The 21,208-nt window shown below is 44.0% G+C and overlaps 1 protein-coding gene across 1 annotated transcript in view; it reads left to right on the top strand.

Moving 5' to 3' along the window:
• The window catches only part of ARHGEF37 (Rho guanine nucleotide exchange factor 37), a 167,800-nt gene that overhangs the window by 50,307 nt on the left and 96,285 nt on the right, over positions 1-21,208 (top strand). Inside the window, 3 exon segments of the mRNA XM_068277128.1 lie at positions 5,027-5,266; positions 12,325-12,534; positions 15,905-16,235. Of these exon segments, the coding sequence (XP_068133229.1) occupies positions 5,256-5,266; positions 12,325-12,534; positions 15,905-16,235 (552 nt within the window). The 5' untranslated portion in view covers positions 5,027-5,255.

Raw genomic sequence — 21,208 nt, 5'->3', positions numbered from 1 at the left:
ACGGAGCTTCCGGCGGTGGGGAGGAACGTCGGCGACAGCTTCCGTCGCATCACTCGTCCCTCTTCCGCAGTGTGTATGCGGAGGGACCTGGCGACAAGCTGTTGCCGAATTGTTGCGCACACGCTCCCGTGTGCCAGCCTCCAGCTACAATGGCCCATACACACCAGCTACAAATGTAGCTAGCACACGGGAGCGTGTGCGCAACAGTTCGGCAACAGGTCCCTCCGCTCTCTTATCCCAACACAAGCAACTGAAAGAACTTTGCTTTCTATCATGATTTAAGGTAGGAGATTATTTGTTCTCTTAATGGACCACTACAGCGTAAAAAAGTAAGATGCTTAGCTGTCGGCAAGTGGAAAAACCTCCTTTTTTAAATAAAACTGAATTACAAAAATGTATTGTAATATTGTATAGCAAAAGCTGAATGTCTTTGTTGGAATGGGAATAAACGTGGAGAAATCCTGAGACTATGGGTATCATTCATGAAGGAGCTGTCGGTAAGGAGAATCAATGCGGGAAAACACAGCTGCCGGTATTTTAGAATTCTGGGTGGGCATTCATAAAAATGTATCCAGGTGCGATAGCAGTGCGGAGATTCCCCAAAGTAGGCTGGCGGTAGGCAGGCGGAGACACAGGAAGTAGCCGAGTTGATACATTTCTCCGTGTTCCGTTCTACTGCAGCTGCCTGGGAGGTCTGTGTCTCAATTAACTTTACATTAGTATCGCCACATGAGAGGGAGCGGTATTTCCCATCCACATACCGCTTGCGTAATTCTTTATGAATTACCATTTTGTTACATTTGTTTTGATAATCACCGCACAAGGCGGTGATTTATCACTCTGCTCGGTAGTGTCAGTTTTTCATGCGGAAAGAGGCTTTATGAATGCCGAACTTGCTGAGTGTTTGGTAAAGTCAGCTGTTTTAAGCATTTCCGCATGCGGAAATGCTTTATAAATGATAGCCTATATCTGGCAGTGGCAGTCATGCAAATAATGTGCAGTTGTGGCAGAAAAACCTTCAGTCAGTTGTCACTACAGATCTGGGAAGCTGAGAACCAGCATTGTGTCCTATAACTACGCATGGAATAGCATTCCACTGTACTGCTGGTGAAGAGTGCTCTGTTATTCCTGACCGTTCACTAGGCTGTTTGTACTGGAAGTCAAAGCATTGTTTGTGGGCTTGTGTAACAATGCGCTGTTGTGCAGGCAGATGACTCAGAATCATAAGGTTTTGTCTGGGGTGGAGACTATTTCATCAGCTCTACCTTCAATAAAAATAGCAGACCCAAAGCCCCAACTTATTACAATGCTGCAGACAATGATTGCTCTGTGGCTATCTCACCGGAATATTAACTGGTTACCTCTGCAGGCATTCCATGCTGCATCACAATAGGATAATTGCATTCTACGCTATGATTGTGTTTGGTGTTATTTAATAGGATCATTAAAGAGCTCTCTGTTCATTATGCTGCAATTATATAGGAATTATAGGGACTATATTTGCTATATTCTGCAGCACTGTACATTCAGGACAGCTTGTTTTACAAGATGAGTTTTAAGTAGTTCTAGATATTTAAAATGGCAGAGATGAGCTCACATGGAAGAAGGTGTTGCCTATTTGCATCTATAACTCCTTCCTGACTTACTGAACAGTCAGAGCCAAGAGTCGAACCCTGGTCACCTGTGTCAGAGGCAGAGCACTGTCCAGCCTCTGCTCTATCCAGCTACTCATTTGGCTTTCAGTACCACTTATATGCAGATGATACCATGAGTCAAGTACCATGAGTCACGCTAATAGCATAACTTGTAGTACACGGTGCTGCTAGTAAGCGTAAATTGCCATGCTATGTCTGTGCACGGCAATATTACCACAAGTCTGTGCATAAAGCCTACTGTATCCTACTAAACCAGGGATCAGGAACCTTTTTGTCTGACAGAGCCATAAACGCCACATATTTTAAAATGTAATTCCGTGAGAGCCATATAATATGTTTCAAACTGGGACAGTAGGGCTCAAGTCCCTCTTGCCATGGTGATGTGTATACAGTTTATCCGCCAGGCAAGGGCAGTGTCAGACACGTCTTCAGCTTTTCTTGGGTTTCAACAACATCAGCAATTTCCCTGAGAGCCAGACAGGAGAAATACTGACTATCAGCTAGTACAGTTAGCTAGCTGACTTGGGTGTTTATTCACTTTGTAGGACGAGATCCCCACACTTTGATTGGCCCAATAGCCTATTGGGCCAAAGTGCAGGGATCTTGTCCTACAAAGTCACTGGACCTGACAGGGTCCAGAGTGGGACAATTGGAGCAGCCGTTCGTTTTGGGGTACCTACTTTGAAAATGTTACTTGCGCTGCCACACTACGCTGTGCTGCTTGAGCAGTGTAGCTTAATGAGAATCAACCTCTACTGATTTGTATGTGAGCCAGATGTAGCCATCAAAAAAACCACATATGGCTCCCCAGCCATAGGTTCCCTACCCCTGTACTAAACCATGGATACTGTCACAAATGGAAAAATTTCACTAAAGTTATCTAATGCAAACTTATTATTAGCCTTTCTTTGACAGACACAATCATAACTAATGATTCTGCTATCTCCTTGTCCTTTGCAACAGGCAGGCTTTGAATGTAATTGTAAATGCTGTTCGTTGCTTGTAGAATCACCAGGTCTACGGACATTTACTACAGCTATGTATATCCGGTTTATTCACCCTGTGCTGAAATCAAGTATTGCATAATGGAAATCCTGACAACAATCGAGCCATTATATAATTTTTTTCACAGGCTGTAAACTGCAGAGCAAAGTACAACACAGCCATAAACTGACCTGATCCACTTTGACCAGTGATAATGAGGGCTTGTGCTGGTGAGGATGAATAGTGGCACGCCTAAAGGCCAGTGCACACGCACACAAAACTCACACAAAACTGCCTGATTGTCCAACTTTAGTCTGTTTGATGCTGGGTATACACGGATAGATTCTTCTTATCAATCGAGCCGCTGATAGCTCGATTGATAATTTCCGACAGGTCTGATTGCCCGACGGATCGACTCCCTGCTCGATACCCGCGGGGCGGACAATAGCGGAAAACGAGTGGAAGATAAGGAAGCGCCCGCGGGGACGAATGGGAATCGATCCAGGCGCGAGCGGGGACGCGGCGGAAGTCAATCCGGCAGGTTAATCGAGCCGCAAAATCTATCCGTGTATGCCCAGCATTAGACTGTTGGATGACAATCAGGCATGTGTATGTGTGCAAACAACTTGACAAGCGACTGATAACAGGTATTTCGAATGATCCAACTGTCAGATCTATTCACACGACTGTTGGTCTGATATTGTGCAGTTACTGCGTGTGTACAAGATGTTTGCACTACTTGTAAACGACTTGTATTTGTTTTCAATGTGTAGTCGGTCGTTCCGCTAGTTTACGCAGTATGTAAATGAGTTGGTTGTTTATCCGTCCGGACGTGTGGACATGCAGGTCGTGTGGTTTGTCAGGTCGTGTGGGTGGTCATGTGCACAGTGTGCTTGTTGGACTTGTGTATGTAGCTTAAAAGCTTGACCATAGGCAGCAAGAGCCATAAAGCAGTAGTGTTTCCCTGGGGACAATATTTACTGAGTATGTTTGATCACGTATCTGATACATAAGGTGATAGTCCATGTATGTTAGGTTACATGGTTAGGTACAAACAATTAGTAATTGCTCATGAATGCTGAGCTACATGGCTATGAACAGACATTAGGGAATTGCCCATGTATGTTGGATTACACGGCTATATACAGACATTAGGTGATTGCCCTTGTATTTTGAATCACACGGCTATGTACAGATATTAGGTGACTGCCCATGTATGTTGGATCACACGGCTTTGTACAGATATTAGGTGACTGCCCATGTACAGTATGTTGGATCACACAGCTATGTACAGACATTAGGTGTTTGCCCATGTATGTTGGATCACACGGCTATGTACAGACATTAGGTGATTGCCCATGTATGTTGGATCACACGGCTATGTACAGACATTAGGCGATTGCGCATGTATTTTTTTTTATCACACGGCGATGTACAGACATATTAGGTAAATGTCCATGCATGTAGGTCACACAGCTGGTGCATTACTACTTGCAGGTTCTGCTTTCTAAATTTAGCTATTGGATAGGTTAATCGGGTTGGATCATGTGGCACCCAATGTAGGACAAATCAGAGATGACTGACTACATGTCCCAGCCTTCCTGCAATGCAGCAAAAACCATTGGGTCTACATGAGGAGGCAGGATTTATACTTCACTGGGTGGTTAGCAACAATAAATCTCAATCCCTGGGGCGACAGTGCAGGGCCCAACTCTGTACAGATACCTAGAGCCTAGTAATGCATTCTGTGGCAATTGTGGGGTGTGGTGGATAGAAAGAGCGGTATGAAGCTGGAGGGATGAGGAGGAAAAACAATTGAGTCGGCCAAGGCTCGGATGATCTAGGAGTCTGGATTTCTTGCTAATGCATAATGGAGGGCTGGGGGCCGCTGTATACATGCTAGATTTTTAGCAGAGGTGGCCCTGAACAGCTGCCTTGACTGAGAACCAAGTAAGGTATGTACAAGGCTGTAGGCTTTAGATTGGGTAGAGGAAATTAGGAGGTAGGAGTGGTCTTGTACGGCTAAGTGAACAGCTGCAAGCAAGCAGAACTGCACATTTGCTTACTCTATTTGAAGGGTTCAGTTCCAAAGTAATACTTAAAATTTGCACTCACCATGATTGCTTTGAATATTTGTCTTCTTCAATTTGGAGTTTAATTTTGTTTTACTTTACATCATGGCAAAAGCAGAAGAACTACTGGTAGGTTGAACTAGTAGACATTTGTTGGAGTCTTCAAGCCCCTTTTTGCTCTATAACCAAAACATAATTTCCGAGTGACAGAAACTGGTAGTAACCTGGCAGAGCTTGCACTGATCTTGACTGTTTTATAATGCCCTGAATCCTTTTCAGTATTGTCTGATATCCTCTGCTACATGTATATCTTAGGAGTGAAGATTATTATGAACACGGTTTTGCTGCAAACAACAAGCTTCCTGGGATAACTGCTGGTCAGTCTCAACATAGTGGCAAGTCATCCGGTTGGCACCATAGCTACTCCTGTGATGCCTCATTCCAAGACGCAGAGGAAGAGAATCATCCGTCCAGTGGTCCATTACCTCTCACTAATCTGAGGAATAGTGATTTTAATACACGTCTTCAGAACCTTCTGGTGCAAATGCAAAAGAGGTAAGTAGAGTTTCTGGTTGCAAACACATTTTTCATTTGTTGTCTGATATGTGTGCTCAAAAGGAATGTACAGTGCACCTCCTGAGTTAATGCAGCCATAGTATGTAACTAATATTTTATATGGCCCACATTTTACATGTTCACATTCAGGGGCATAGCTAGAAATGACTGGGCCCCATAACAAAAAAATGTTATGCCCCCCCCCCCACACACACACACACGACCTTCCAACCCCACGGACCTCGGACCTCCCACCCAAACATTCCTCCAGGACCCTCCAGCCCAACATTCCCACATCCCTTCTAGACCTCCCACACCCATCCTAGATGCCACTGCCCCCCCAGCATATAGGTTAGCCAGACATGGGTGCCACTGCCCCCCCAGCATATAGGTTAGCCAGACATGGGTGCCACTGCCCCCCCAGCATATAGGTTAGCCAGACATGGGTGCCACTGAACCCCGCAGCATATAGGTTGGCCAGACATGGGTGCCACTGCCCCCCCAGCATATAGGTTAGCCAGACATGGGTGCCACTGAACCCCGCAGCATATAGGTTGGCCAGACATGGGTGCCACTGCCCCCCGCAGCATATAAGTTTGCCAGACATGGGTGCCACTGCCCCCCGCAGCATATAGGTTAGCCAGACATGGGTGCCACTGCCCCCCCTCCCCAGCATATAGGTTAGCCATATGGTGGTGCCACTGCCCCCTTAGCCTGCCATATGGTGGTGGTGGTGCCACTGCCCCCCCCAGCATATAGGTTAGCCATATGGGTGCCACTGCCCCCCCTATATAGGTTAGCCATATGGGTGCCACTGCGTGCCCCCCATATAGGTTAGCCATATTGGTGCCACTGCGCCCGTCCCCCTCATATAGGTTAGCCATATGGGTGCCACTGCAGCCCCCCCCATATAGGTTAGCCATATGGGTGCCACTGCAGCCCCCCCTCCCCCCACATGTAGGTTAGCATGGGTGGTGGTTGGTCAGCAACTCTCTCTCCCCCCCCCGGCCCTCATGGCCCCCATTACCCCCCCCCCCCGACCCCCTCGCACCTCCGTCCACAGACCACAGCAGCCAGCACCACCAGGCACATACTAACACAATCCTGCAGCTTGCCTGATGTGGGGTCGGGTGATGGGTCAGGTTGCTCCTCGGGTGATGCATGGGTCCAGTCCAGGCCTTCGGCTCCAGGGCATGCTCTTCCGGCTCCAGGGCACGCTCCTCTGCTCCGGCTCTAGTCGCAGCACTCTCTGAGGCAGCCAGTCCGCGGTACACTCCCTCTCTGTGAGGCCGTCACTCCTCCTTCCTCCCTAGCTGGTCGGAAGCCCGAAACTATAGAGTAATTGCCGGGCCGGCTGCCAGGGAGTAGATCAATGCGCGTCGGCCGGAAGTAGTCCCCCTCCTCACCAGCCACTTTTAGAGATGAGGGGCGGCCCGCTCTGTTATAACTATGGGGGGGGGGGGGGCGGGCCAGCATTATAATGATTAAAAAAAAAAAAGTACTCTCAGCTACGAGCCCCCTGTGACGTAGGGCTGCCGCGGGCCCCATAGCAACCGCTATGGTTGCTATAGTGATTGCTACGCCGCTTTTCACATTACATATGGTACTTTATAATGTCTTTTTCTGCTGGCCATCCCTATACAAACCCTATAATCAGTACTTAGTCACACCAGTGACCTGCTGCTGAAATAATAGAGGGGGAGGTTTATCACACAGCAGTGGAGACCAAAACAAAAGCAAAACAAACACTATAATGGCATCTTTGCATATCAGTTTCTTACTAACATGAGAAAAAAAAATCCTGCCTCCGCTATAGAAGCTGGCCACAGACAGGTGGTGTCAGGTGGTTAAGTGGTGATGATTCACACAGGAAGGTTTGTGACCGCTTTACAAACAGGAACATCCAGCTCAGCCACGTGGCTGGTTGTGTAGTATGTAAGAGGATTTGCCATGGAGACTCCAGTAATGCTGTGTGACAGAGAAAAAGATGATAGCTGTTAAAGAATTCTTGCTTATACTTACTTTTCCAAAGGGATATGGCTGGAGGAAGTTATTTTGTTGGTTATGGATTGGAGGTTAGAGATAGGTGGTAGGAAGGGGTTTACTTTCGAGCACAAGGTTAGGGTTAGATATTAGGAAGAGTTTAACACTGGGGGAGATTAGGGCTGGGTGTTAGGAAGGGTTTAGAGAGGTTACTTCCCATGCTCCCCTTCCACTGACATAATTGTAAGTTAACCTCGGCTTCAGTGCAGAGGCTGTTGTATGTAGGATCTAGGATGTGGTGTTTGGACAAACAGTTTGTACCACCTGGCGCCTGCCTCCTCTCCACTCTTCTTCCCACCTTCCTGGCACACATACTACCCTTCTCATCCACGCATCCCCAAATCCCCATCCTCATTCGACCGGGGGCACCTGCATAAGCGGGCGAGGTGTCAAAATATGCCTGTTTATCAAAGCATGCTACAATAAAATCCCATCACCCCAGGAGATCAGATCACCATGGCCAGTCAGAGGGGAAACTTTGGCAAGCGACCAATCAGGCGGGTTGCTGGCACCACACTGGCCAATCAGTCATCCGCTGCTCCTTTTGCTAACTGGTCTTGCGGGTGGGATGGTCTTGCAGGTGAGATTACTGCACTGTCATTGGGCCAATCACTGCACTTGATCAGTAGCAGTGGCATCTGATAGGTCTCTGCTACTGATCGAGTGCAGTGATTGGCCCATTGATCAAGCTGTGGTCCCACCCGCAGCATCATCAGCAAAAGGAGCAGCGGGCAGCTGTGATTGGCTGGTCTGGTGCCAGCACCCCTGCCTGATTGGTCTCTTGCCAAAGCTTCCCCTCTGACTGGCCATGGTGATCTCGGGCATCTTGCTTCAGGCAGCAGGAAGTCTAGAACTGGTCCCAGGTGTGCTAATGGTTGCTTCTTTAGGGCTCGTTTCCATTTGCAAAGTGGAGCCGCATGGCTCTGTGTTGCACGTGACTCCCCGGGGGGGCTGCACTTGCAATCCCATTCATTATACTGCATGGGATCGCAGGCGTAATCGAACAAAAAGAAAGCGTCAGAAAACTCTGATCCAAGGTACAGCTGGTCAAGTGTAAGATAGGGGTCTAGTTCGCCCTCCTATATATTAATCTTAATACAGTTAGTTCCTGCTGTCCTCTACACCAGAGTTCCCGAACCCTGTCCTAAAGGCCCACCAACAGTGCATGTTTTGCAGAAAATCACAAACATGCAAAGGTGAGGTAATTAGTGTCTCAGCAGAGCTGATTAACTACCTTTGTAGATTTCCACAAAACATGCACTGTTGGTGGGCCTTGAGGACAGGGTTGGGGAACACTGCTCTACACAACCAGTTCTCAGAACTCACTATAAATCATTAGTAGGTATCACGTGTAATAATAAAAAATATCATATTTATTGTAATAATTTTAGAAATATAAAAGGACAGACATTTAAAAACAGAAGTGTATTGCAGAGCCTGTATAATACACTTTCCTGGCTGGCCAGACAACCAATCACACTGAACCAAACATCCCATCCATACAGCCTTGCCTAAATATACTTACAGCAGTGCTGCTAGATTAAGGTCAAGTTGTCAAATTACCGTAGATTCATTACTCCAAGTAATTCACAGTCCCAGTCCACTATATAGCTCACACAAGCCTATATAGGGGTCTATAGCAGGCTAGTACAAAATTCACCGCAAGTGTCACAACTCGATCTCCGCTATATTAAACTGGCTGGTTGCATATATATGTAATGGAATAATCTCACCAAAATTTTCATAGCAGTCCTGTTTGTATCAAGTAAAGGTCTTCAGCTATGTGGGAGGCCCTTTGTTCTACGTTGCTGCGCAGTATCTCTGGCTGGATTTCAGCGCGGACCTGGAGCTAACTGGTGTCCCAGTTTAGCCCACTGTCATGATCTCAGCGCTTGTTGCCGATAGAATGCCAACTCCGCAGCTCGGAAACGGCACAGGAGTCTCCTCCAGCGTGGATTGGGCTGGCTGACCAGGTATGAACAGGCTCCGCCCACCAACGCGTTTCACGCCGTGGGCGTTTCTTCAGGGTGTGAATCTAATCTGACAACTTAACCTTACTCTAGCAGCGCTGCTATAGCTATATTTAAGCAAGGCTGTATGGATGGGATGTTTGGTTCAGTCCGATCGGTTGTCTGGCTGGCCAGGAAAGTGTATTATACAGGCTCTGCAATACACTTCTGTTTTTAAATGTCTGTCCTTTTATATTCCTAAAATTATTACAATTCATGGGCGAAATCTCCCCGAAATGCAGGCAACCATGCGCTGCGATTCAGTGGTGAATCGCAGCGCATCTATGAAAACAGCAGACAACAGTGTATGCACTGTCTGCTATCCCTGAGATCACTTTTCCATAAGCGTGGCTGAAAGAGCGCTATATGGAAACGAGCCCTTACTCATTCTTCTGTACCATGTACTGACACAAGAACATCTCGATACTGCTCTCATTTGCCACATTAGCACCGCAGGGAGAAAGGTAAGGCCTCGCAGAATACATCCATAGAATGACTGGGCACTATGTGAAGTCTGATGCAGGGTTACTTTTGATCTAAAAATGTTCAGAAGTATGAAGTCCTTCTAAAGTACGTAAAACCTCTGCAGCATCCCATAACTCATAAACCTTTTTCTTATGTATTAGCGGTGGGGTGTTTTCTTCACAGCTTCAGCATCTGACCTGCAACAGGATTTACTCAGGCAAGGGTCACACTTGAGCAAATCTGCAGCATTTTGCCGCATACAAAAAATGCATGCGGAATCGCATATAATGATAGTCTATGGTGCCTGTGCATTTTCCGGAGGCATATGCTATTCCACATTATGTCACAAAAATGCAACCTGCACTACTTTACCGCACAATACATGTGGTTTTACTTTGAAATCAATGTCTACTGTAAAAACAAAAAACAACAAACAAAAAACAAGCAAAAAACTCCTCAAGTTAAAACACTTTGTAAAACGCTTTGTGCGGCAAAACGTTTGCGGGGAATAATCTGCGATTCTTGCAGACGCAAGTGCGATCCTTCACTTGAAGTTGGAGAGCAGAGGAGAGCATGGGTGATCCTACAAGCTATACTGGGTTATTTTAAAAATGTGTCTGTTATTAGGTGGTTAATATTTGCAACTCTCACCTGAGTCATGTCTAACCATAGTGAGGACTGATGAAAGGTGATTGAAATTGCCATCCTGCAGGTGTAATCACATACGTGCAGCTACAGTACTTTTTTTTTCTTATGTAATAGCTGTATATTCAGGTAGTCCTGAACAAAAAGTTGCTACTGCAGTTGTATACTGCTGCAATTACACAATTTCTATTTCCTTTGCCTTTCAACATTCCTTACTGTGTTCTGATGTGACCCTCATGAGGGTTCTAGATCTTTGCCACCTAATAGTAAAGTTTTCTTCAAGCAATCCAGTCGTAGTTTGCGCGATCATGTAAGCTCTCCCCAACTTCTGTTAATCAAGGCCATTGAGAGCTAGAACTGTCAGTGATCATTTCCAGCAGTCCTAGCTCCTCATAGACTAACATGAGGAGGTGCAGGCATGCACATCTTGCCTTACATTAGTTTTTTGGGAACTAAGACCGCCTGAAGTAGAACAGGTACTTATTTCTTATTTCCTGTAGATCAGGGGTGTCGCTGATACTCAAATAAAAAGTGAGCCAAAATTATACACTGGGGCCCAGTCGCAGGCCAACCTTAATGTCTACTGGCCACCTTCCTCCCTTATAAAGTTCCCAAGTGTCTTATGCCCCCCCCCCACCCCCCAAACATTACCGTGGTGTCTAGTGGTCCTCCCTCCCCTATACAATTCCCTGGTGTATAGAGGCCCCCACCCTCCCCTATACAGTTCCCTAGTGTTTAGTGGTTTCCCCCTACCTCCCCCATATGGCTTCACTGGCGTTCTAGAGCTTCACCTCCAATATACCTTCCTTGGTGATCTAGAATGGGCCAAATATAATGCAAAGTGGGGAAACCACTTGAGGGCCAAATTGAATGGCTCTGAGGGTGCCAGAGTTTGACATGTATACTGTAGATTAACTGCTTGAGTTGTGAAGATAATTCCTCACCACAACTGGGAATTATGGGCTGGTGCTGAACTAGTCATTTTCCTACTAGTACTTAGTTTTGTTTTTGTTTTGTTTTATTTTACTAGGGCTTTAAATATCTGTTCCAGAAGGCTGTAGAGCTGCAGCAGTTATTTAGCTTGTTTAGGTTTGCAGGCTCTGGACTTCCCAATGAAGACAAAACTTCACTGTTCTTCAGATAAATAAGAAACCGCTTATACTTTCTGCAGACCATGGAGTAAAATAAATAATTCCAGTTCAACAGGTTTAAACCCCCAGCAAGAGTAATTATCCTTCCTTTTGTGCTGACCTTAGACCTTTATGCATGTAGGTGGTGTCATCACTGAGACTTAAACCTGGAACACAAGTACTGAATTGTGAGCTCTAACATAGTCAGTTCCTTTGTCAGATTCTACAGGGCTTTGCCAGTGGTTGGAGGTAATGCATTTGATTATTTTCTTGACTGAAGAAGTTAGTTTTAAGTGATGAGTCGGATGTGGAAGGGAATACTAGAGAACAGGAGCTGCTTCAGAGAAGTCCTGTATACCAGGGTTTCTCAACTCCGTTCTCAAATTTATCGTACAGTGCATGTTTTGTGGAAATCCAGACGTAGCTGAGCTCTGCTGAGACACTTATTACCTCACCTGTTAATGTTTGTGGTTTTCTGCAAAACGTGCCCCTGTTGGGGATATTCGTGAACTGAGTTGAGAAACCCTGCTGTGTATGTCAATGGGAGGAGGTGACTCTAGGACAGGTGAAAGTTGAATGTAGAGCAGAAGTTGTGGTTGGGATGGAGAAGGCAACTTACTTGTCATTAATCTCCTGAGGTGCTGTAATATACAGTTTCATGGCAAGCACTGAAGCATTGTGTGCTTGCATTGTGGGCTCCCTTAATTGTTTTGTTGGTATTTTTTTTCTTACATTGTTTGCTTGAAAGTGCTTAATTATATTGCAGATCTCAGCCTGGGAACTCTCCATCAAGTAAAAAAACAAGTGTAGAACATTCCATGTCGCATAACCCAGACTTGGAAGGCAGTGATGAAGAAAACGGGCTCTATGAACTGATTGACCCTAAAGAGGAAGAGATTTATGATATAGCATTATATGATCATGCAGGTGTGAGTGACACCGACAACCACATGAGACCGAGTCTTCCATCCAGCAGGTCAGTATTAGATGAGCCTGTGAATTATCACTCATCTGCTTTCAAATCACAATTGGAAAGAGATTCCGTTAAAAGGAATACATATTTTTGAATAATTTATTATGGTCAGAATGTACCTAATACAAAATATTTTAATTAAGTAAATGTGAAATCTTTCATATACCGTAAATATTACATATCTGTTATCTGCAGCCAGTGGGTGGGGAATTATAAGCTAGTCCAAAAGCCTTGTTCAGTCTAAAGCCCCATCTACACCATACAATTTTTTTTGTCCGACTCGATTCAATTCATTGATTCGATTCGATTAAATCCGACATGTCCGATCGGGACTCGATTCAATTCAATTTGCCATTGTTTTGCAATGGCAAATTGAATCGAATCCCGATCGGACATGTCGGATTGAATCAAATGAAATGAAATTAATTGAATCGGACAAAAAATTGTATGGAGTAGATGGGGCTTTATGCAATGGCTGCTGTTGACCTGAAACTGGTCTGTAGAGCAGCAGGGGTCAGATTGCATACTGTATACACTGTAGCCTCACTCACACCAATCAGGATACATCCCTCCTCTTAGCAGAGTAAGCAGAGTAAACTAGACATGCCTCCCTGGTTTTCTCAGCCACTCATAGTTACTCTTAAAGGGGAACTGAAGAGAGAGGTATATGGAGGCTGTCATGTTTATTTCCTTTTAGACAATACCAGTTGCCTGGCAGCCCTGCTGATCCTCTGCCTCTAATACTATTAGCCATAGCCCCTGAACAAGCATGCAGCAGATCAGGTGTTTCAGTGGTTCAGACTTATAAGTCTGATCTGACAAGACTAGCTGCATGCTAGTTTCTGGTTTTAATCAGATACTACTGCAGAGAAATAGACCAGCAGGGCTGCAACGTTTAATTTGTATTTGCACAATGACTCTTAGTCCCCTTCCCGATTCGAGCGCATCAGGAAATGTCAGTGCAAGGCACTTCCGTTTTGATGCGTTTTTCTGTAGTGTAATTTACAGTGAATGGAAATTGCAGTGCATTTGCAGTAATACTTCGGGAACCATGCGTGGGAAAACCACGGTGAATCACAGAGCATGGATGGGCACATCAGACATTGCAGTCCATGCACTTTTGATGTCCACCAAGGATTACATAACATTTGCTGCTGCAAATCGTTGCTAAAAACGTGAGTGTGGCTAAGAGCCCTTACAAATAAGTAAAATTTGATATAGAAAATGTAAGTACATGACTCATCCAACACCAATCCACTGTAAGATTATATATGTAAGATCAAAATATAAACATGGCTCAGTGATTTGGGTTTGAATAAGTAGCACAGAAGTAAAGCAGAACCCATCTGCACCCAAATCTAACTCAATGAGTCATGACCACAAATGGGATAAAAAAATTGCTCACATTTATTGATATATATTTCAAACATCTTTTAGAAAAATCATACAGTCTGGAGATCTGAATGACCAGGAAAAAACACCAAATAGAAAACAGTTCCACCATATAGCAAGCAACGCTGTAATAGGATATGTTAAACCATAAACATGGGCTTGAGGCGTTTATGTAGTATGGACAAAGTTCCTAGAGTAAGCCAAATATTATAATGGATGTTGATGGCACATTAGAAAAGTTCCAAATGATGATGCTGTAACAAATAGAAACAGTAAGGTGTCAGCGAAAGGCTGACCTGGCAGTTCCAAGCAGAGTTCATATTGCAGGGATGCAAGGTAATGTAGTGTCAGCAAAAGGCTGACCTAGAGTCTCTTGGTCAAAGCAAAGTATTGCAGAAACAATGCACCTCCATAAAGCAATTTTGATGACATGAAGTGAAATAATCATATTAGTTTGGAAGCAGCAACAGACTGGCTGTAGAAGGTTTGGCACTTCACAGACTCCAGAAGGATTTCAAATTATGCATGTGGCAGCAAAAAGCTGTCTGTGAAAGAGTACATCTGGATAAACCCTTTATTTGTTCCAAGATGTATCAACTCATAAAAAGGTGGTTATATTCAACACATAACATATGCATCCATGTCGCTTGAGGTAAGAGACAAGTGGCGTTATAGCAGGCTAACAGCATCCATTGGAGCAATAGAACTCAATATGAGCTAATGTGCACAGTTCCAATATGAGGCAACTTATAGGTCTCAACAATATGACGGATTAGAAGCAGGCTTACGTGTCCTTTTGCAGATAGGTATCAGCCTCCATGTGCTTATATGCGGATAATCCCTTTAAAGGTGTTGCAAAATAGCAGAGATAGTAGTAGTTGGTCTCCAAATGGAAGTGGGGGTTTCAACAGCTGCCCGGACCTCGTCTACCGGTTTCACCCAATGATTCGGATCATCAGGACACAGACCGCCAGGTTAGTATGTCAATACTCGATCTTCTTGCAGCCTAAATGGCGCATGTCACACACCTGATTTGCTGTATGTTTGTTCTTGGTCTTTGGCTAAAAATTATTAAAAGAATTGGCAGGACTACCAGGCAACTGGTATTGTTTCAAAGGAAATATTTCTAAATAATTTCTCAGTTTCAACATTCATGCTGTTTTTATACATTCTTTAGTTAGAAGCAGAGGGAATATGATTTTAAAATGATTTGCAGATGACCGCATTCTGTTTTTATTTACATTTTACTCATTCTTGTAACTTTATCAATATGTGGTTGGATTATTTTACCATAGAAAAGTATATATCTAATAACAATAACCGTGAAAGTTTTTAACTTTCCTCATTAAAATACTGTATTTATCGGTACAGTTATCTTGCATACATAAACTAAAAGCACGTGGAAAAAAGGGTAAAGGGGGTTGCCACTAGTAGAATATTGCTACAATTAGTGATTTTCTGTTGGATTCCGATAGTATAATATCGGTAATGTTTACCTATATTTTACTATGGTTAAACCTAACCCCACTCTCACACAGAACCCTCCCTTCGGGGTGCCTAACCCTGAGACCCCTCCTGGTGGTGCATAACCCTAAGACCCCCCTCCCGGTGGGACCTAACCCTACCCCCCCCTTCCCCCAGGAGTGTCTAAACTGTAAATAAGTGGTACATTTAGTTCCCGATGGCATCACGGGCACCAGGGGCTTGCAGAAAGGCTAATTGCGGCATTGCATAGCGGGATCTCCGCAATTAGTATTTAGCATTTCTGCAATCTGCTGGCGATTTGCAGCAAAGAAGCTAAATTTCTTTGCCGGGAGGTGCCCGTTAGCTGGCGCCACTGTGTGCCCAAATTTCCCATCCTTTGTTGCGGCCTTAATAATAGGCGCCTATGGCAGATCTTTTTTCCTATTTCAGTTATCTTTGTGTTCATGCCTCACTGTATTCATAAATGTTGATATTTGTGTATAATATCCCTCTGCAGGTATCCTTACTCCATGGACAGAACTGATACAACAGGGAATGTGCCATTTTCAAAGTATGGATTACATGACCAGGAAACATACACTCCTTTTCAGACTGACTATACACTTGATGCCTCATCCAGCCATGGAGGTCCTACTGTGGTGAATAGTAAAGCAGAAGGAAGCAGTGGAATTTATGAGAATATCCCCACGATTGATGAGCCTCTGTATGATGATGTGGCTGACTACAGGGATGCAGCACCCGAAATTAATGAACTGATTGACACAGAGAGAAGTTATGTGCAGGCACTGCATTTCCTCACTACCTATATTCAGCCCAAGCTGAAGGAGGTAAAGGATGTTTTTGTAGTAATTTATTTAATTTAAAGTACTTTATATAGAGTAACTCCAGTGTAAATAGACTGCAATGTAAGGCACTTTATTATTGCTGCAAGGATCGGCGGGTGGTAGAGTTAAACACTCACCCGCTCGCCTGTAATTCATTCAATCTGCCCTTTAATCTGTAAGGCTGGGCATACACGGCTCGATTTTGCCGCTCAATTCCGCAGGCGATTCTCTTATCTTCCACTCGTTTTTCTTAAGACAGCCGCGGCTATCTTTCCCAAAGTCTTCCGAAGCTCTGTGGCCACCCACCTGCTTGCCATTGCCTGCACCCAGCTTGGCAGCGACCAGTTAGTCCACAGATGCTCATCTGGGGTGGTCCCAGGCAAGCAGGTGGGGATTAGCCAAAAGTTTTGAAAGACTTTAGAGAAAAAAAATGCCACGGTGGCTTTGCTGAGGAAGGGGACTGAGTCCATGTCAGTGATAAGTTACCAGCCAGCGGGTGAGTGATTAACCCTTTCACTCGCCGATCCTTGCAGAAATAATAGAGAGCCTTACATTGCAGGCAGGAAGTTGTCTTTAACCTTCTTTCTAAACTGATGGTTTCACTGGTGTTTAACCTCAAGATACAGTGTGTTGCAAAAGTATTCGGCCCCCTTGAAGTTTTCCACATTTTGTCATATTACTGCCACAACCATGAATCAATTTTATTGGAATTCCACATGAAAGACCAACACAAAGTGGTGTACACGTGAGAAGTGGATCGAAAATCATACATGATTCCAAACATTTTTTACAAATAAATAACTGCAAAGTGGTGTGTGCATAATTATTCGGCCCCCTTTGATCTGAGTGCAGTCAGCTGCCCATAAACATTGCCTGACTAAATAGAGTGCACCTGTGTGTAATCTAATGTCAGTACAAATACAGCTGCTCTGTGAGTGCCTCAGAGGTTGTCTAAGAGAATATTGGGAGCAACAACACCGTGAAGTCCAAAGAACACACAAGACAGGTCAGGGATCAAGTTATTGAGAAATTTAAAGCAGGCTTAGGCTACAAAAAGATTTCCAAAGCCTTGAACATCCCACGGAGCACTGTTCAAGCGATCATTTAGAAATGGAAGGAGTATGGCACAACTGTAAACCTACCAAGACAAGGCCATCCACCTAAACTCACAGGCCGAACAAGGAGAGCGCTGATCAGAAATGCAGTCAAGAGGCCCATGGTGACTCTGGACGAGCTGCAGAGATCTACAGCTCAGGTGGGAGACTCTGTCCATAGGACAACTATTAGTCATGCACTGTACAAAGTTGGCCTTTATGGAAGAGTGGCAAGAAGAAAGGCATTGTTAACAGAAAGCATAAGAAGTCCCGTTTGCAGTTTGCCACAAGCCATGCGGGGGACACAGCAACCATGTGGAAGAAGGTGCTCTGGTCAGATGAAACCAAAATGGAACTTTTTGGCCAAAATGCAAAACGCTATGTGTGGCAGAAAACTAATACTGCACATCACTCTGAACACACCATCCCCACTGTCAAATATGGCGGTGGCAACATCATGCTCGGGGGTGCATCTCTTCAGCAGGGACAGGGAAGCTGGTCAGAGTTGATGGGAAGATGGATGGAGCCAAATACAGGGCAAACTTGGAAGAAAACCTCTTGGAGACCGCAAAAGACTTGAGACTGGGGCGGAGGTTCACCTTCCAGCAGGACAATGACCCTAAACATAAAGCCAGGGCAACAATGGAATGGTTTAAAACAAAACATATCTATGTGTTAGAATGGCCCAGTCAAAGTCCAGATCTAAATCCAATCGAGAATCTGTGGCAAGATCTGAAAACTGCTGTTCACAAACGCTGTCCATCTAATCTGACTGAGCTGGAGCTGTTTTGCAAAGAAGAATGGGCAAGGATTTCAGTCTCTAGATTTGCAAAGTTGGTAGAGACATACCCTGAAAGACTGGCAGCTGTAATTGCAGCAAAAGGTGGTTCTACAAGGTATTGACTCAGGGGGCCGAATAATTACGCACACCCCACTTTGCAGTTATTTATGTGTAAAAAATGTTTGGAATGATGTATGATTTTCGATCCACTTCTCACATGTACGCCACTTTGTATTGATCTTTCACGTGGAATTCCAATAAAATTGATGCATGTTTGTGGCAGTAATGTGACAAAATGTGGAAAACTTCAAGGGGGCCGAATACTTTTGCAACCCACTGTATATATTACTGTAAGTGCGATAGTAAGGAGGTTGTATTGAATTCATTGGCTTCAATTCATCAAAGGGTGTTCGATAACAAAATCCCAGTCCTTAAAATACCGCATTCGGTATTTTACACTTCACTGTGCTAATTCATCAATATTTTCACATGTGTGGTAGAGGCTCGTTAGACAGGGGAGAGCTGGAGATAAACACCGAATGTGCTAGCGAATGTGGTAACCTTGATGAATTAACATTTACTGACATTTGCTGACATGTGTTGAGCACAAGTCGGTAATTTATCTCATTGCTCTGTCATTTCAGCTTCTCATTCGGTAACAGCTTTGATGAATTAACATTTTCTTAAGTGCTCCGTTAACTCGGCTGTTTTCAGCATTACCGAATGCGGTAATGCTTGATGAATTGAAGCCATTGTCATTTAGCAAATTTTTAACCACAAGAATCTGTATAGTTTTTTAGGTGAATTTTTTATTTTTGTGGCCATCCTTCTTTTAGTGGACACCTGTAGTGAGAAAAATATGGAAACTGTTATGAGGATTATTTTTATTTCTAATACTACACAGTTATGTTGGCTAACATATATTCTGCAGCACTTTACAGGCTACACTGAACAAGCAGAGGGGCTCATAATCTACCTACCTTGTTGGTTCTAGTAAAAGTGTTTATCCTTTTTGTATGTATTTTTTTCATCTCTGCATGCTACTATTTACTTATCCCATATAGAGTAGCTGCTAAGTATGTCACTTGAAAAACAACATGAAGCTTCTCAGACTTGAATTATAGTTACAGCAGCAGAAATGCCACTACAAACAGTTTACTGTAGCAACTACAAGTCTATGATGTTGGTGTGACCTGGAAAGTGGCAACTCCATTGGATAATATTAGCAGCAACTGTGCTAGAGATGAACAAGAATTACGTTGCTGCTGCAGATCTCTGTGTGTGTGTGTCAAACATGATCCTAACGTTTCTAAATTCACATATAAAAAACTGCTATGAACTTTAAGAGGCACTGTAGTGACATATAGTAGAACGTAGTAAATTATTTAGGATACCAACTTTTACAGTCATTTTCCAGATTTCAGCATCCGAAACACATCCTATATCTATATGTTGCTGTATATTGGTATGTAGCAATGCAATTCCAGTGATGTTTAACCTAGGCTGTTTAGCTATGCAGAATTCTCCCCCAACCTCCCCCCCCCCTCCCCAAGCATTCTGGGAGACTAGGTATATTTTTTTACTGGCTTTAGAACTCTCGGTAAACAAACATTCTGAAGACATCATCTGAGAGGACTAAAGATGTCACTACTTTGGATATATTTCAGAATGTACATCAAAATACTCTTCAAAGCACACACACATATGATCCGCTGAATAGACCGCAAAGGGGCAAAATCCACTTTGGGGTAGGGGATCTGGGGGGAAGGGGAGATATGGGCAATTGGAATGGAAGCAGGAGGCAAAAGGAGTGAAAACTGATCTGATCGACCGATAATCAGATCTGTTTTCAGGAATCAGTTTGCCCTAGATCTTTAATAATCTCCCGTCTCGCTCCTTCTGCTTGTTGATCATATTCTGTCTCCAGGAAATTGGTTGTAGAGCTCAACCATTCCTTTATTGATTTATGTAGTTTCTTCCTACAATTATCAGTGGTTATTTTCCCAGTTGACAAGGATAATTTTAGTACATACTATTCTGTTGTTTGGAAATATAGGCTTTGTCCGCACAGCGATATTATTTCATCTAACTTACATCCTGGATTCAGAATCTTTTTTTAATAAAAGCCTCTGCTCCCTCTGAAATACCTTGTTACCTAGCTAGTGTTACTTTCCCCTTCTAAAATTCATATAGCCATGACTGTGCCTTTTTTGGGCATCTTCCCTAGACAGTTAAACTCCTTATATTATTTTGGCAATCGATTTAGATAGCTGTTTATTTGGAATTAAGTTTAAACCATACTACCTTAAAGTGAACCTCCAGACTAAAAATCTACTCAGCAGCACTGAAAAGGCTTGGTGATTCTTTAACAGTTTTACAGCATCAGAACTTTGTTTTTCTTACCCGAGTCTCATTTTTAACTGCACAGAAGCTAAGTTCCGCCCCCATCAAATGAATCTGCCCGGACATTTTTCCCCTGATGCTGTTCAAAGTATGCTGGGGTTTCCGATGTTGTGGTTCTCGTTGCCTAGCGTGCGCAGCTGGGAGGGGTGATCAGGACAGTTGGAACTGTGTCTCATGCTCCCTGTCACCTCTTTTCAACCAAAAAGATGGCTGCCCCCATGAAATCACAAACATTTGCCTGTTCTTTTAAAACAGGGTTGGTAAGAGATTATATTACACAGCACACAGCTGTCATCAGCTCGCCTCCTAATCTTGCTTCTATGCTGTAAGCAGAGTTGCTCTGGCCCTGCATTCCCCTGATTGCACGCCCCCCCGGCTACTTTTTCATGCCACCCGGCTGGGAAAAAATTCTGAAGAGAACACTGCATTACCTATCTATTTTAATTAACACAACCAATGTAACTTAATGACAGTATGTTTATTTAGGATGAAGTTCCTCTTTAATCCTTGTTGTCAAGGTTGAGATCATTTTTTTTTATTTGCCCATTATCTTACATAGTCAGTAACATTGGCTCAGTAAATGGGTAGGAGTTGGTTATGGCCAACTGTCTAGCCCTCTGAGTGATCCAGGAGAACATAGACTTATAACCCACCCAACATGTGTCGTATTGGATCCAGATTTTGTTTTTGTCCTCCCA

Source organism: Hyperolius riggenbachi, chromosome 3, assembly GCF_040937935.1.
Source record: "Hyperolius riggenbachi isolate aHypRig1 chromosome 3, aHypRig1.pri, whole genome shotgun sequence".
In the NCBI taxonomy this organism is placed as follows: Eukaryota; Metazoa; Chordata; class Amphibia; order Anura; family Hyperoliidae; genus Hyperolius; species Hyperolius riggenbachi.
The sequence above is the reverse complement of the archived record's forward strand: the minus strand, read 5'-3'. Positions and strand labels throughout refer to the sequence as shown.